This window comes from Balaenoptera borealis, assembly GCF_965194805.1.
Source record: "Balaenoptera borealis genome assembly, chromosome: 6".
Lineage (NCBI taxonomy): Eukaryota > Metazoa > Chordata > Mammalia > Artiodactyla > Balaenopteridae > Balaenoptera > Balaenoptera borealis.
The window spans coordinates 18,401,262-18,415,684 of record NC_138863.1 but is presented as its reverse complement, the minus strand read 5'-3'; the positions used below and the strand labels follow the sequence as shown (position 1 = coordinate 18,415,684).

General features: G+C 46.7%; 1 protein-coding gene across 7 annotated transcripts in view; it reads right to left on the bottom strand.

The window, feature by feature from the left end:
• Nucleotides 1-14,423, bottom strand: part of NHEJ1 (non-homologous end joining factor 1) — a 75,807-nt gene that overhangs the window by 33,830 nt on the left and 27,554 nt on the right. The window contains exons 6-8 of one of the 7 annotated variants that reach the window (XM_082396733.1): nucleotides 12,731-12,788; nucleotides 12,196-12,341; nucleotides 8,880-9,100 (exon numbers count right to left, since the gene is read on the bottom strand). The exons of 5 other annotated variants lie outside the window; for them this stretch is intronic. In XM_082396733.1, coding sequence (XP_082252859.1) covers nucleotides 9,056-9,100; nucleotides 12,196-12,341; nucleotides 12,731-12,788 — 249 coding nt within the window. In that variant the 3' untranslated portion in view covers nucleotides 8,880-9,055. Of the gene's footprint in view, nucleotides 1-8,879; nucleotides 9,101-11,964; nucleotides 12,020-12,195; nucleotides 12,342-12,730; nucleotides 12,789-14,423 lie in introns of those variants that run through there. One more of the 7 variants, XM_082396734.1, reaches the window with a different exon arrangement.

The following is a 14,423-nucleotide window of genomic DNA, read 5'->3' as shown; positions in this document are numbered from 1 at the left end:
AGCCAAGCTAGCTGAGCTAGCGGACCTTCTCTGCAGGAGCCTAAGATTCCTCACCTATTAAGCTATACCCAGAACTGATATTGTTTTCAAGTATTCCCTACTTCTAGAAAAAGGGAAATAGATGTTACCGTAATTAAGAGTGTCACCCATTTAATACTCCAAAAAAGTCCATCCTCACTCTAAGTGCCAGTGCTCCCAGGAGAAGCCCTGAACAGAATGTGTCAGTCTGTCACTCTCCAAGATCCTCCTGCCTCAATGCTCTCATCCAAATAAAATCAATGCTTTATACAGGGAGGTGTCTAGGCTTGGAAAATGGTACAGGAGCTGGAAACAAGTATCTTCAAAAGCAAACTATTCTTAAGGAGAAATTCACAGCTAAGTAAATCTCCAAGAAAATAATAAAGGGCACAATGGGACAAGCGATTATTATCCAGCAGTTAGAAGTGACATGTCCAAAGACGCTTGATGAGGGGGTCTCTTGACCCTCTACCCACAGCTTCACCTGTGAGACCCTGGCGATCCCCTCTCAGACTAAATTCAGGCTGCCCAAATTCAACGGAATGCAGCAAAATGCAGTCCCACTTAGGATTTCTCGTTGAATACTGCTTGTTTCAGTGATCTCCTGCTCTCTCCTAGCCAAACTGGGAGACTGACCTCTCAGAGCAGCCCCTGAGCAGATCACGTGCCAGGGCAGATCCCCACTTAGAATGCCTTGGCTTGACCAAGCAAGCAAAATGTCTTTCTTGGGGGCTTCAAGACAGAAGGGCACTTTAATATCAAAGATGACAGCTCCGCAAATGCTCCAAAGGCCTATTCAGGCCTTTGAGCAATGCTTATTCAGGCCTAAGAAATACAAAATGAAGCCAGTGTCCCCAGAAATGCTCTGATGTAGCCCAACAGTAAGGTCAAGATGGGGACTCTTACACACGGCCTGGATAAGGCTGGGAGCAAAGTGAAAGCACAAAGAAGGGACCCACAGACCTGAAGAACATCTCCATACACAAGTGCACATCTATTTCCTGTCTGAGGCTCAGACACTGCAGAAGTTTTTGACTGTGTAAGAACTATGTCTGTTACCCAGAAACAACTAAATTTCAAGCACATTAGGAAGCATCCTTCTCTGGTAATCTCTGAAGCCCCTAGAGAAGTAAATAAGGAAACACTGCTACCGGTACCAGGGAGTGCTGCCGCCTCACCAGCCCTGGGAAATGTCTGAACAGAGTCTTATTCAAGCCAAGGGAAAGCGCTGTTAAAATACACAAAACTCCTTTGACTAATGTGAGAGGGGGAAAGAGCGTCTATAATTAACAGAAACTGTCACAGGCATTGGGGGCTCCGACATGTTCACGCAAACCGCTTGAAAAGACCTGGTCTTCTAGAAGAAGGCTGGGATTTGTGAGTGGGGAATCCAAGAGGCTGGGGATAGCTTTTCCAAAAGAATCCCACCATATTAAAAAAAGAAGAAGAAAAAGAAGAAGAAAGAAGAAGAAAGAGGAGAAGAAAAAAAGGCGGGGGTGGGGTGGGGTGGGGGAGAAACGAAAAACCCAAACCTCAGCTGAATATTTTTCCACCACTGGAACTAAAAAGCAGAACAGAAGGAGAAAAGTCTGAATGCAACCAGTTTTCAATCAGGGCCTAATTAGAAAGAAAAGTGGCAGTGCTATTATTACAGATCTGGGGAGGAAGAAATGCAGTCAATGACTTTCGCTTGGGCTGAGCCATCCACTTGAAAGCTGTGATGATTAGAGGGACAATTTATGGTGAGAGATGCTGGAGGGGAAGGGAGCAACAGAGGAAGAAGGCCTAGGGGCTGACTGCTCGTGCCAGTCAAGAGCCAAAGCACATAGTCAGAAGCATTTATTGATCACTCGCAATTTGCAAAGCATCACATGAAAGGCTGTACGGAGGAATAAAGATCGTAACAGATGTAGCTCTGACCTGAAGAGGCTTATAAACACTATCCCTGCAATAAGCACCCACCTCTTAACTCTCAGCCACTATATACACATGCACAAGTCTTCAGAGAAAATTTAACCTCGACTTCTTTTACAAAGTCCACTCTGACCACTCATGTGGCCTGACTCTGCATTGCTCCCAGCTCCCTCCTCATCTCCACACACAAGACACAGAGACCTCACGAGAAAAAACAGGCCGTCATGGAATATAATTCCTGAATGAAGCTACCTGGATTCGCCTCAGCCCTCAAAAGAAGCCAGTCAAGGTCTACACCCTGGCTCAGGCAGGCTGAGACATCAAGATGGGGAACCTGAGAAGAGCTGGAAGAGTATTTTCTGCTTTCTTTATGATCCTGAAGGATTCAGGTCCATTTTCTAGGTAAAAGTCACAATGCATGAGAACAAGCAGAAAGGAACTAGGGATGGGCACCCTCATATACACATGGCTATAGGAAGGAAGGGGTCAGCTAGTTCCATTCCATATTTGCAATAGAACAAAGCAGTTTGACTGGTAGAAGCGTGAAGTACTTTCTTCCCTTGCTCTGGGGTACCCTCTCCTTTGTTGATTTAGTTCAGGCAACTTGGAGGAGGGACAGGAAGGGCTAGGGCAAACATGTCACAGCCTGCAGTGAATAGGGCCAACAGAAAGGAGAGGCAAAGAACAGAGCTGAGAGGAGAGGAAAAGAGGAGAGGCCTCTCTTCCCATCCCACAACCTGGGCTCCATCCAACACAAAGTTAATTCCTAACCTCGGCTCACCACCCTGCCCACTGCTTGCATGATTTATCCCCCTATCTGCCTGCGTCGCCTTTACAAGCCTCCTAGCCCTGCACACCATTATAAAAGCTGTCTGTGCTGCTGGCTCGACCTGGCCTGGCCCAGGCTCTTGCCACAGTAACCCTTCCCCATGCCTACATTTTACAAGCCTTCCACCATCATGGAAATCTGAAATCCCACGAAAGAACAGTAAACATCACAGGGAAAAGAAAATACCTAGCCAGGCCACTCTGGACAGCAGAGTCACAAATGGACTGATGTCTATAAGCCACAGATGAAGCCCTCTAGGCAATAACAATGAGCTGGCTTCTTGCTTGAGCTCAGCTGGATAATAACAAAGAGATGTACACCCAGATGTGCCAATCCTTCATGGGGCACAGCCAAGCATCCCGGTGCCCTGGGAATTCCCAGGCTCAAAGACTCAGCCAGAATGTCAGGGAAACTCACAAGTAAACACAGGTGTCAGGTTTAGAGAACCACGTGGAAATGTGAAATTTTAAATAACATAAAGAGACTAAACATTATTCAGACCACAAACTAAGTCAGAATCAGCTCTATCACCTTCTTATGGGCTCCTTAGGGAGGCAGCATGGCGTAGTGGAAAGAGCATGGGCTTTGGATTTAGCTGACTCACTTTGAAAGCTGGCTTCATCACTTATTAGCTATGTGACTTTGGGAAACTTACATTCTCTGAATCTCAGTTTCACTCTCCATACCATGGGAAATACCAACTCATAAAAAGGTGGTGAAGAGCAACAAGATTTATAGCCAGAGGATCTAGCACTCAAGAGGTACCCCAAAACGGTAGCTATTATGATTATTGGGGATGTTAGACATCCTAAAACGGGGCGGGGGGGGTTCTATTGCTTCCTCACGCAAATTTTAGCCTGCTGAACAGGTTTCCCCTTTATTCTAAGAAAACTTTCCCTTTCTAAACCAGATTCCACTGTTTCATCTCCTGGCCAGAGAATGAGCCAAAAGGGAGGCCCCAGGGGGAGTATTCTTTCCTACCCACTGTCTTGAGTACCCTTGTCACTTCATCACTTTGAACTCATATGACCCAGTTCTGCTTCTGACCCTCCTCACTAGGCCCCCGTTGGCTCCTCCGGCCTCAGTTCATAAAGGCTCTTCTTCTTTCTCTTCATATGCCTCAAGAGAACCTCCCACTGGGTTCCATTCTCTTCAAGAAGCGCCTGACTGCCCTATTACAGCAGAGTCTAAGCCAGAAGTCAGGGTTCATACCTTCCCCAGCTGAGTGGAGAAATGGACACTAAAGAATTCTCCGTGAGTCTCTGGAGTTCCAAAACGCTCTGCCAATGAGGCTGAGTGCTCCCCAGAGCTCTGTTATTCACTTGGGGGTAGGCAGTGGGGACACGGAGGGGGAGGGACGGGGGAGAGCAGGGAGAGAAGAGAGCCTTGATTCAGGGGCCAGACTGAGTCCGTGCCACAGGCCAGGCTCCGCTGAGGTTTCTCGGGTGAAACACGCCTCTGTGATGGCTGTGCCTGTGAAGCGGATGGAAATGCCCATAAAGCCGTATCAAACCCTGCGCAGAGAAGGACAGGGATATATATAGAACCAGGAACCAAAGGGGCCACAGGGGATTCAGGCGGACAGCTCCGCCCAGCCCTTAAACCCGCCCCGGGAAAGGGGGGAGGCCCAAGGAACAAGCTCAAGGAATGAAGGTTGGAGACGGCCCGGCGGGTTTGCGAAGGGAGTGGGGAAAGCAGGGGTGTCGGGGACAATGGTAGAAGAGGGCTAACGCCTGGGCTGTGGGAGTCAGTCAGGGCTGCGGAGCCGTGCCTGCTCCAACACCTGGAGGCCAAAGAGTCGGCCTCTGGGTTTTGGCAGATCCTGAGGTGACTTCTAACACTCGCTTTGGTGTCCTACAGTCTGGACAGTGTCCTTCTGCCTTCTCAGAACCAAAGAGCCTCTCATGAAACAGCTTTCCCTGTCCTCCTCTGCCCTCCTGACCAGCACCTCCGGTTTAAATTCATCCAGGGGCCAGTGTTCTCCATTCCCCACTCCCTTAACCCCACTCTCAGCCTCCCAGAGAAACTGGGGTGGGGACAGGTCGAAAAAAGAGACCTACCCATGAGGAAAGTGTCCCAAAACAAGAAAGGTATCCCAAGATGGGCATCTGTCGAAAGATAGAAAGAAATTCACAGAATGAGGCGAGAGCCTCAGAACCCACGGCATCTGGTAGAATCAGGCCCTGAAGGAGACAGTCTTGCCAGGCACAGAAGGTGAGCTGGCCCTTCTTCCACTCTTGGATTTGCTGGGATCCCCCTCTCCTCACCAAACCTCTGGTCTAAGTAGGACATTGGAGGTACAGTCCCTGGGTGAGGCGGCACGAGCAGACACGGCGCCCGCAAGGATTTCCCACCTGAGCAACAGCCGGGGCAGCCAGTCCCCCCTCCCTGTCCCCAAGAGAACCCTTCCCTCTCTCCACGTCGTGTCTTCCCCAAGCCAGCGTGAGACGTAAGACAATGTTTTGGCGCCACCTGCTGTCTTTTCCTGACAGCTGAGTACACTAGATCCTAAAACTGGATGGACCTCAAATTCTTTGGTTCATCACAAGCCCTAAAGGAACGGAATCCAAACAATGGACAAGTCCAGAGCTCCACGCTTCTCCCATTCCTTTGGACTGACGTCTTAGGAACCCCAACTAGCCAGAACCTTCTTAGTGGGTTCTGAGTTCCAGTCTTAACAGCCATTAGTCTGTGAGGTTCCTTCTCCAAGAGACCTGCTGATTTGAGAACTGTGAACACTCAACAAGCCCTTTCTCTAGTTAATAAATTCCATATATTTTAAAAATATTTCTGTATCACACTGTCTGGTTTTCTTGGTTTTAAGTAGAAATTCTAATTTTGCACCGAGATGACATGATCCTTTGTCATCAAACAGTAGAATGAAAGCAGTGTCACCAACGAGCAATGACTTAGATATTTCACACTGCTCTACCATTCCTGTGGTCCTCACTATGGTCTGGGCAAACATTCTAATAAGCAATATGCTCATTGAGCGGTCAGTTCATCTCACAAATATAAACATTTGTTCATCCATTTAACAAATATTTCTGTAGCACCTACTATGAACGAGGCACAAGCTGGAGGTACAGTGGTGAATAAGACACACAAGCACCCAGCTCTCATGAAGCCTCCATTTTAGCATCATTATCTGATTCTTTAAGGTAATCTAGCAATTTCTCACCCATCTTAAAGAATATCTAGGTGAACAGCAAAGATCAAGAAAAAATGTAAACAGACTTTGTAAAGAGACAGAATGAAGAAATATAAGAGGAAGGATATAGAGTGGGACAATGAATGTGTATAGAAAAAGAACTGTTAATATTATTCCTTCGTCATATTCCTCATGAAGAAATGTTTTTTTCCTAAAACCCATTCCTGGACCTAACTCTAGGAACTGCATGCCAGCTTCCAAGGTCAGCTTCCTCAGACCTCAAGAAGGATTTAGTAGGTCTTTAGTAGAAAGTATGGAGGGATGCCTGGGATTGACAGCTTAAATTATATGCAAGTATTTCCCCAAATGTCACCATAGGAAATATGTGGGGCTCCATAAAAAGCATTGTCATCTGGTAGAAGAGGGAGAAACTTCTGCTAGGCTGTAGTACAAACCAGCAAATCGAGGGGAGTAGAGAGTTAACCATAGAATCTTAGGGCCAGCCATGCCCTCTCCTATTGCTTTCCAATTGTTTCCAAGCAGGGACGACACCTGTCGTTAGGGAAACAGTCTTAAAGAATTCTAGGGGGGTAGTTTCCAAAGCTTGCCTGGTAACATTACAGTCAGGTAAAAAATTCTTCTCTCCACCTCAACTATATCCTTATTGCTATAATTCAAGTTCATCCTTTCTTGTAATATCGTGTATGAAATGTAGAAAAGCATATCCTGCAGATGATAAATTTTCATGTTTAAAAGAATGAGCTACCACTCAATCTACTCTCTCAATTAATTAATCCCATTTTCCTTGGATACTTTTTTAAAAATTCCGTTTCCATCCCTTTTATTATTGTCCTGATCTTCCTATGGGCACTAAGGCCCCGTGCATCTTTCAAACATGACACCAAAATCCTAAGTGGCCAACTAGTGCTAACTACAATGGAAGGGTGGCCTCAGGCTCTCCTACTCTTCTTTTAATTATGCAATCTGGAATTATGTTCATCTTTTTAAATAATCAAACTATGCCAAAAACTATATCACAGTTGGGAGCTCTTACTAGTTAAATCTTTCAGAAAAAAAAAGGGGAAATTTTCCCACCTAAGAAGTAGAAGAATACTTTCTAGGAAAGAAGTTCTATTAAATAAGATACTGGAATAGCTGAAGCATCTGACAAAAGGTGTAGCAGGCAAGGTTGGTAAGCAGGGCACCCGGGGGAGGTGGCATTTAGAGGGGCTTTACACCTTGTTGAGGGTTACTAAAGGAATCGCAGGAAATTCTACTTTTCTTTCCTTTCAAGAGCTCCCTGGAAATCCTTCACTAATTTCCTCACAGAGAACGACTTCCTCATTTGTCTTCGCTCAGCGCTTTGTGTATGTCTCCAGAACAGCACTCTCACTTTGGACAACAGATATATGTATACCTAACTGTCTCCCCTTCTCTTCCACGTGCTTCTTGGGGCAGGAATCATGTCGGTTATCGCTGTATCCCTAGCCCTCACTAAGTACTTACCAATGCTAGTTTCCTACCCCACAGAGTACCTCATACAAGGACCTAAACCCAGCGGTACTCAGTACACACTGGACAAGGACGATGGCATGAACAACAGCCATGCAGCACAACTCCGCTAAGTTGTCAGACCCGTTCAGGATACTGGCATGAAAATTCCTTTTTCTCTTGGCCCAGACATTTACTCTTAAGGTTTGCCTTCTCCTCAAGAGACTCCAGGAAATAGGGCTAGTTTTAAGTTCTAGAAACTCTAATCATTCCTGTTTTCTCCAAGCTAAGGGCCTGAAGGAAGGCTGCAGATACCTCATGAATATTGATGAGTCTCTGCGGTCACATGAATATTAACAACACCCTGTGGCTTTCGGGAACAGCAGCCCAGCTAGAAGGTCTAATATTAACCTTGGCTAGTCCCAAAAGGTGGGAAGAGCATATGCCCATACGACTCCGTGGCGAGTAAAGAGCGAATGGCAGAGTCTAGTTGGGGGTTGGCCCCTATGCAAACGCTGGGCACAAGGGCAGTTAAGAAAGGACTAAACATTGTGCCCACGTCCCTGGCACTGAGGACTCTGTTAGCTGCTACCCAGGCAGAAATCCCCAATTCTCAAGCTCTACAGAAGTAAGGATGCAGAAACTAAGTCCTACTCAATTCAGAGAAGAACTGGTAGGGATACCCTGACCTAGATCAAGAGCTACAGTAGAGGGGTAGGGAAGGTTCAAAGTCAGATCTCATTGGACAAAAACCAGAATCAAATAATAAGGCTCAATTAGGCAACAAAATACACAGTTAGCAGGTCACACATTAACAGTAATGAAAGACCTACAGGCTGTGGAATTTCCAGCCCTACACCTTCCGTGAAACAAGCGGACACAGAGACCAATGACTCGGGTTTAAGAGAAAAGATGTCCTAACATTGAAGGAGCAAGAGATAAGAGGGATCGGGTTCCTTAAGCACCTACAGATTCTGAACCCAGGAGACACCAGTAAGAATGATGACTGTTACGAAAAATACATAAATAAAGGAAAAGTACCATGAATCGAATCGACCAAAGAAACCCAGGCACCACTGGCCCTGGGTCTAAGCTTAAAACCTACTTCTATGGCACATGACAATACTATTAAAAGGAAAGGCAGGTTAAGTGCCCCATGCGAGGATTGGAATTAATGCTAATAATAGGATTCCTGCTGTACTCGCACACCAAAACAGACTTTGCTTAAAACTAGAAAATACCTCTTTACTCCTCTTGCCTGATCCTACCCAAAGGCCTTGACCCCCCAGCTCTGTCTGCACATCTGACCCCGCCCCCTTTGCACACACTCCAGAGGAACAGAGAGGCCTGTGGGCCTAACCCCAGCTGAGGTGGTGGAGGCCACACCTAGGAAGAAGGTGGGGACGGCTCACGGAGCTGTGTTCTGTCACACAATTACCATATTATGTAGCTCTAATAAAAAGAAACACTTGAAGCTTTACTAATGCCATATAATAAAGTATTTATAGAATCTGGGGGGTGGGGTGGGCGGGAGGGGGAAAGGAATCAGAATTGTTCGCAAGAGCCCTGGCAACAGCACCCCCAGTATTCATCACGCAGCTCAACTTCAAAGGGTCAGCCTGGGCCACCTGGCTGGCTCTCACTAGCCCCGATCAAGGTGGCTCCACTCCCTCTCCAGAACAGTCTGCCTCTGACTTCTTCCTGGTTAACAAAGAAAGAGATGAGAAATTGAAAGGACTGGGAAGGAAGAAGAAGGAATGTCCACAGAACTGTGTGGAGGCCTGAAAAGGCTGGGGACCAGAGTACAGGGGACGGCAGTTGAAAGAATGAATGGAATGTGAACTCTAAAAGGTTCTATTCTGAGGCTAACCTTCTGCGTCTCACCATCCAACATACCTGACAGTTTCAAAATTTGTCAAAACAGGGTTCTCTGTCATTGCACCCTCCCCTCTGCAGCCCCTCTCACACTCCCCGTGCCGACCCTACACTCCACTTGCAGGCACCAAGAGCGCGGTGCGCTTCACACGTATGACAACCACAGTGTGGCCGCCCCCCCCCCCCCCGACACGCACGGTCCCTACGGCCACAGTGCCTCACACACTGCACGCTCACCACAGCACACTCTCCCCCACGAGCTCTCACTGGCTGCCTGGATCTCCCGGGCACCTTCCCAACTTAAGACACATCCTAGATAAAAACACTTTCTGAGTCTACAACCCTCTTTAACATTTCAAAATTTCCTATTACCCAGAAAATCTCCCCAAAGAGAGAGCAGTGAGGGCTGTGGCATTATTACAGAGGAGACTATAAACAGAACAAATATAGAGCTGCTTTATTACAAGGCAGTGTGGGGTTGGTGGCTGGCTGATTACAGGGACACTCCCCAGAGCTCTCTGCAGTCCCAGACCTCAATAAAGGCCAGACTAGAGTCGCTTTCAACTGAGGGGCAATTGGATCCGGGGGGCCCCTAGAATCTCTTCAGATTCCAGGCCAGGATATGAACCTGCCTTGGTTGAAGATAAGAAGGAAAGCAAACACAATCTAAGAACACCCATGCTTGGCAAAGATCCACCAGACCATCTTCTCAAAGGCAAACACAGTTAGTAATGGTTTGGGTTTCTTGAAATCAACAGATATCAAACTTCAGATTAAAAAAAAAACAACTATTAAAAATCAGGAGCAAATTGATAGATTTGGAGTCTACACACATCAGGGATGGTGTAGAGTGAGGAGACAGAATGGATTCGAAGACAGAAAGAGAAGCAGCGCAGCTTGAGTGACTAAACCAGCCCATATTACGCATAAAATCATAGAAGGAAAGAGTGGGAAATCCACAAGTCTTCTCCTCTGGGCTCTGGGCACACGGCGTCCCTTCCTGGGTGACTCACAGTGGGATCACCTTCACCCCTGCTTCATGTGGTAAGGGCCTCTTTATAAGGAGACACACCGCGAGCCTTCTCCATCGCTGCAAGCCAGGGGGATTGCGTCACTGACCTCCACACACACTCACTCCCTCCTCTTTCCAGCCGGCCACCACACAAGGGATCTTGTCTTGTGGTCCCCGCGATCCTTTCATCTAGGCTCCAAACCCACTGTCACCTTGGCCCTGAATCACTCCCCAGGAGACACTGGGAAAACATTGCTGGACAAAGAGCGTCTGGGTCCTATATGGCTAGAATTTACTGATCCCTGCTGGTGAGAGAACCCGGGCCACGCTCTTCCCTGCCCAAAGGCCAGGGCGCAGGAATAATTTTGAACCTAGCCTTGTGGCCAGCTCTGCCTACAGACTAGGTTTCCGCTGATTTGGGTGATACCAATTCCCTCCAGCTCCCAATAGCTGAAGAATAAACAGGGCTGAGAGGCAACCTTAATGGTTCTAGCTCTGCCTTACTTGTTCAGTGGCTGAGAAATTGTTAGAGCTGGAAGAGGGCTAGCAAGTATCCCACCCAGTTCTGTTCTCATCCCACTTGGCTATCCTGTTCCCAGGGCGGCCCCAAGGGAAACATTTTGGCAGCTGAAAATGTCAGTGTTTCTCAGATCCTTCTCCAAGATAGAGGATTCCCCTCCAACTGCGTCTCAGCTCATTTCTATGTCCCATGGTCCTAACATTTTTCCTTGACCTTCTGTGTGATAATACTCCAGTTTGGTGCTTGGCCGTTCTTTCTATAATTTCAGACCTGTGTTTCAATGGGCAGAGTTAAGAAGAGTTACAGGAATGCTTTTTACTCTCTGAGTATCCTCCCTTCTCAAATGTATTTCATTAGAACAAGAGTCTCTGAGAGAGTGTGAGATAGTGGAAAAAGGCTCTGTACTAGAAAGTCAAAGGATGAGGCTCTGGCTTCAACTGCAATTACTTGTGGGACAAGGTCACTTAATTCTCTTAGCCAATCCATCATATCTCCTTATCCTGAAGTGGCACTAGTGGAGTGAAAAATATTTTTATGTAAATTTGTTCTTTCTTTTTAGCCTTTTTAAAAATCTGAGTAGGTGATCAATATATTATGTTGAATTCTCCTCAATGAAACCTGCTCATTTCACCAGATAGTTATGAGAATCAAATTAAATAACAATGGCAAAAATTCTCTGCAGAATACATAGCACCACAAAATTTGCTGGGTACTTACGATGGATGAGACAAGTTAAACAAGACCAATAATACCCCTGCTCTCAGGGGCTTCCCTGGTGGCGCAGTGGTTAAGAATCCGCCTGCCAATGCAGAGGACACGGGTTCGAGCCCTGGTCCGGGAAGATCCCACATGCCGCGGAGCAACTAAGCCTCTGTGCCACTACTACTGAGCCTGCGCTCTAGAGCTTGTGTGCCACAACTACTGAGCCCGCGTGCCACAACTAGTGAAGCCTGCGCGCCTAGAGCCCGTGCTCCGCAACAAGAGAAGCCACTGCAATGAGAAGCCTGCGCACCACAACGAAGAGTAGCCCCCGCTCGCTGCAACCAGAGAAAGCGCACGCACAGCAACAAAGACCCAACACAGCCAAAAATAAAAATAAAAAATAAATAAACTTATAAAAAAAAAGAAAATATCCCTGCTCTCGGGGAACTTACCATGTAGTGGAAGGAGCCAGAAAAACCAGTAAGTACAATGCAGTGTTGATAGGGCCTATGATAGAACAAATAAAGTAGCACATAAGAAGGGCAACTAGGGAATTCCCTGGTGGTCCAGTGGTTAGGACTCTGTGCTTCCACTGCTGGGGGCCCGGGTTTGATCCCTGGTAGGGGAACCAAGATCCTGCAAGCCATGCAGTGTGGCCTTAAAGAAAAAAAAAGAAGGGCAACTATCCTGAACTCAGAGGGCCAGGGAAAATTCCCTGGAGGAAGTGACATCTTCACTGAAATCCAAACAATAACAGGAGTCATCCAGGTGAGAAGGTTTTGCTGATGGTTGGCAGGAGGTTTCCAGAGGGAAGAGCACGTGCCCAGGACTAGAGATAAGAGAATAATGGGCTCTAGGAACTGACAGCCGTTCACTGCGACTGAAGTGAAGATCTGGGATGGGTTTGGGGGTGTAGATTTGGAAGTGTAGATTTTGGGGTGAGTGTGGCCTAGCAAAAGAGTGGGAGAGGTAAGTAGACGCCAGATCATAAAGGGCCATAATGGTTTTACTAAGGAGTTTGGACTTTATCCTAAGGTCAATAGGGAGCCACCGATCAGTTTTCAGCAGGAACACGTGACCAGATTTACTTTAATCAGGAGCTTCCATCTGGTTTCTTGTCCTTTCTTGAGTATCACCCCCCACTCTCCAATGAGGGCTGTCGGGTAACCCAGGCAATAGTCCACATTTCTAACCCAAGGGCCATTTCTTATCTCTTACTTGAATTCCACCAACTCTGCCAATATTTACTTTTCTCCTCATTCCTGGATCTTTCAACCTGTAGAAACAATTTGGTGGCCTCCTAACAGAAGGCTAAGATAATGTTGCCCAAACACATGATCGATCTGTATAAGAAAGACCTCATAACTGGATGATAATGACAGACTAGCAAATGAACTGTATGAAAAACATCCCCTCCTTTTCTTTCTTTACCTCATTAAGTCAGCTAGAGCCACAGTTTAAGGCTTAGAATCAATACCCTAAGGGAAAATCATCACGGTCATTAACTTTATCTCTTGGCCTCACCATTTAACCTTAGAATTGCAGAACCTTGGCACTGGGAAAGAAACCTTTAATCCTCTAGTCCAGCCTTCCACCTGAGTGTCAGAGTTCTTTGGCATGACTTGGCAGTTGAGATCAGATTATTTCTTACTGCCTGAAATTTCCTTAAGAATTTATTTTTAGATTCATCCCCCATTGAACAGGTTTAGGGTGGGACCTCTATGTCCAGTAGGGAATAGCTCGAACTCACTACATCTTAAGGTTCTAGAAGAATGCTATTCAAAGTGTTATCAACAAACTGGTCCTGGTCCATGGACTCCTTGTTACCAGCCCACACATAAGGTAAGTACAGAAATCAAGTGTAAGTATTTGAAAACTTTTATAGCAACCTGATATTGCCATGACATCCAAACACATGTTCAGAGGACTCACCTCAATGAACAGGGTATAAAACGGTTTGAGTATTATTGGACTTGTCACATGTGGCACCTGCTGCATATGAGTTATGCACAGTAAGACCATGTGTCAGATTACTTTGAAAAGCACTGTTCTAGAAGGTTCCATGGGAAGAGGAGAGGTCTTGGGGTAGGAGAGCTAGCTCTCCTCTCCCCCCCGCCCCCTTCTGAGTACAAGAGAGCGAATCTGCTGCCGAGGATGAGAACAGGAAGCTGCTCCCACTAAGCCACTGGCTGTGTGGGGTGAAGAGGAGGGCAGGAGTTGGTGGCCAGGTTATCAGGCAATAACAAACTCAGCATCCAAGCACGCGACTTCCAGCAATGCAAGGAGTTTCCTTTGTTTTGGGAAAACAAGAGCTGCAAGAAGCCTCTCCTTGACACGTTCTTGCCTGGCTTCGGGAGGAGCCCAACCACTCCTGACACACAAACAGGACAGTCCTGGCCAGTGAGAGACAAGCCAGTACCCTGACCACAACCCCTGTTTGCTTTTCCTTTTCCACCACTTCCTCAGTTGGAGGGCCACTGTGGGGCCATAGGGAGCTGCCAGCCTAGGTCACCACTCAAGAACTTCACCCCCAATGACCCAGTACCTACTCCATATGACTCTTCCGATGCCCTTTCTACAGCCTACTTTCTCTCCCCAATATGGTACTTTTGGTCTGAGACCAAGGGCATCCTTGCCTAGAGCTGTAGGTAAAGCTAAGCCTCAGAGCACCACTCCGACAAAGGTCATGGTATGCTCTAGCAACCTATGCTATTTTAACTCTAAAACCAAGAAAATCAGCACCTATACAAGTGCCCAAGAAGAACAATATTTGAGCTTTCAACAAAATGTTCTGAACAAGTATTTTTAAGTTATCTGAATAGTCACTTAATTATATTAGGTTCTCAGCTTCAAGAACCCAGTTATCACCAAGACTAACATATATAAAACAATGCACCTCTTCATGACACAG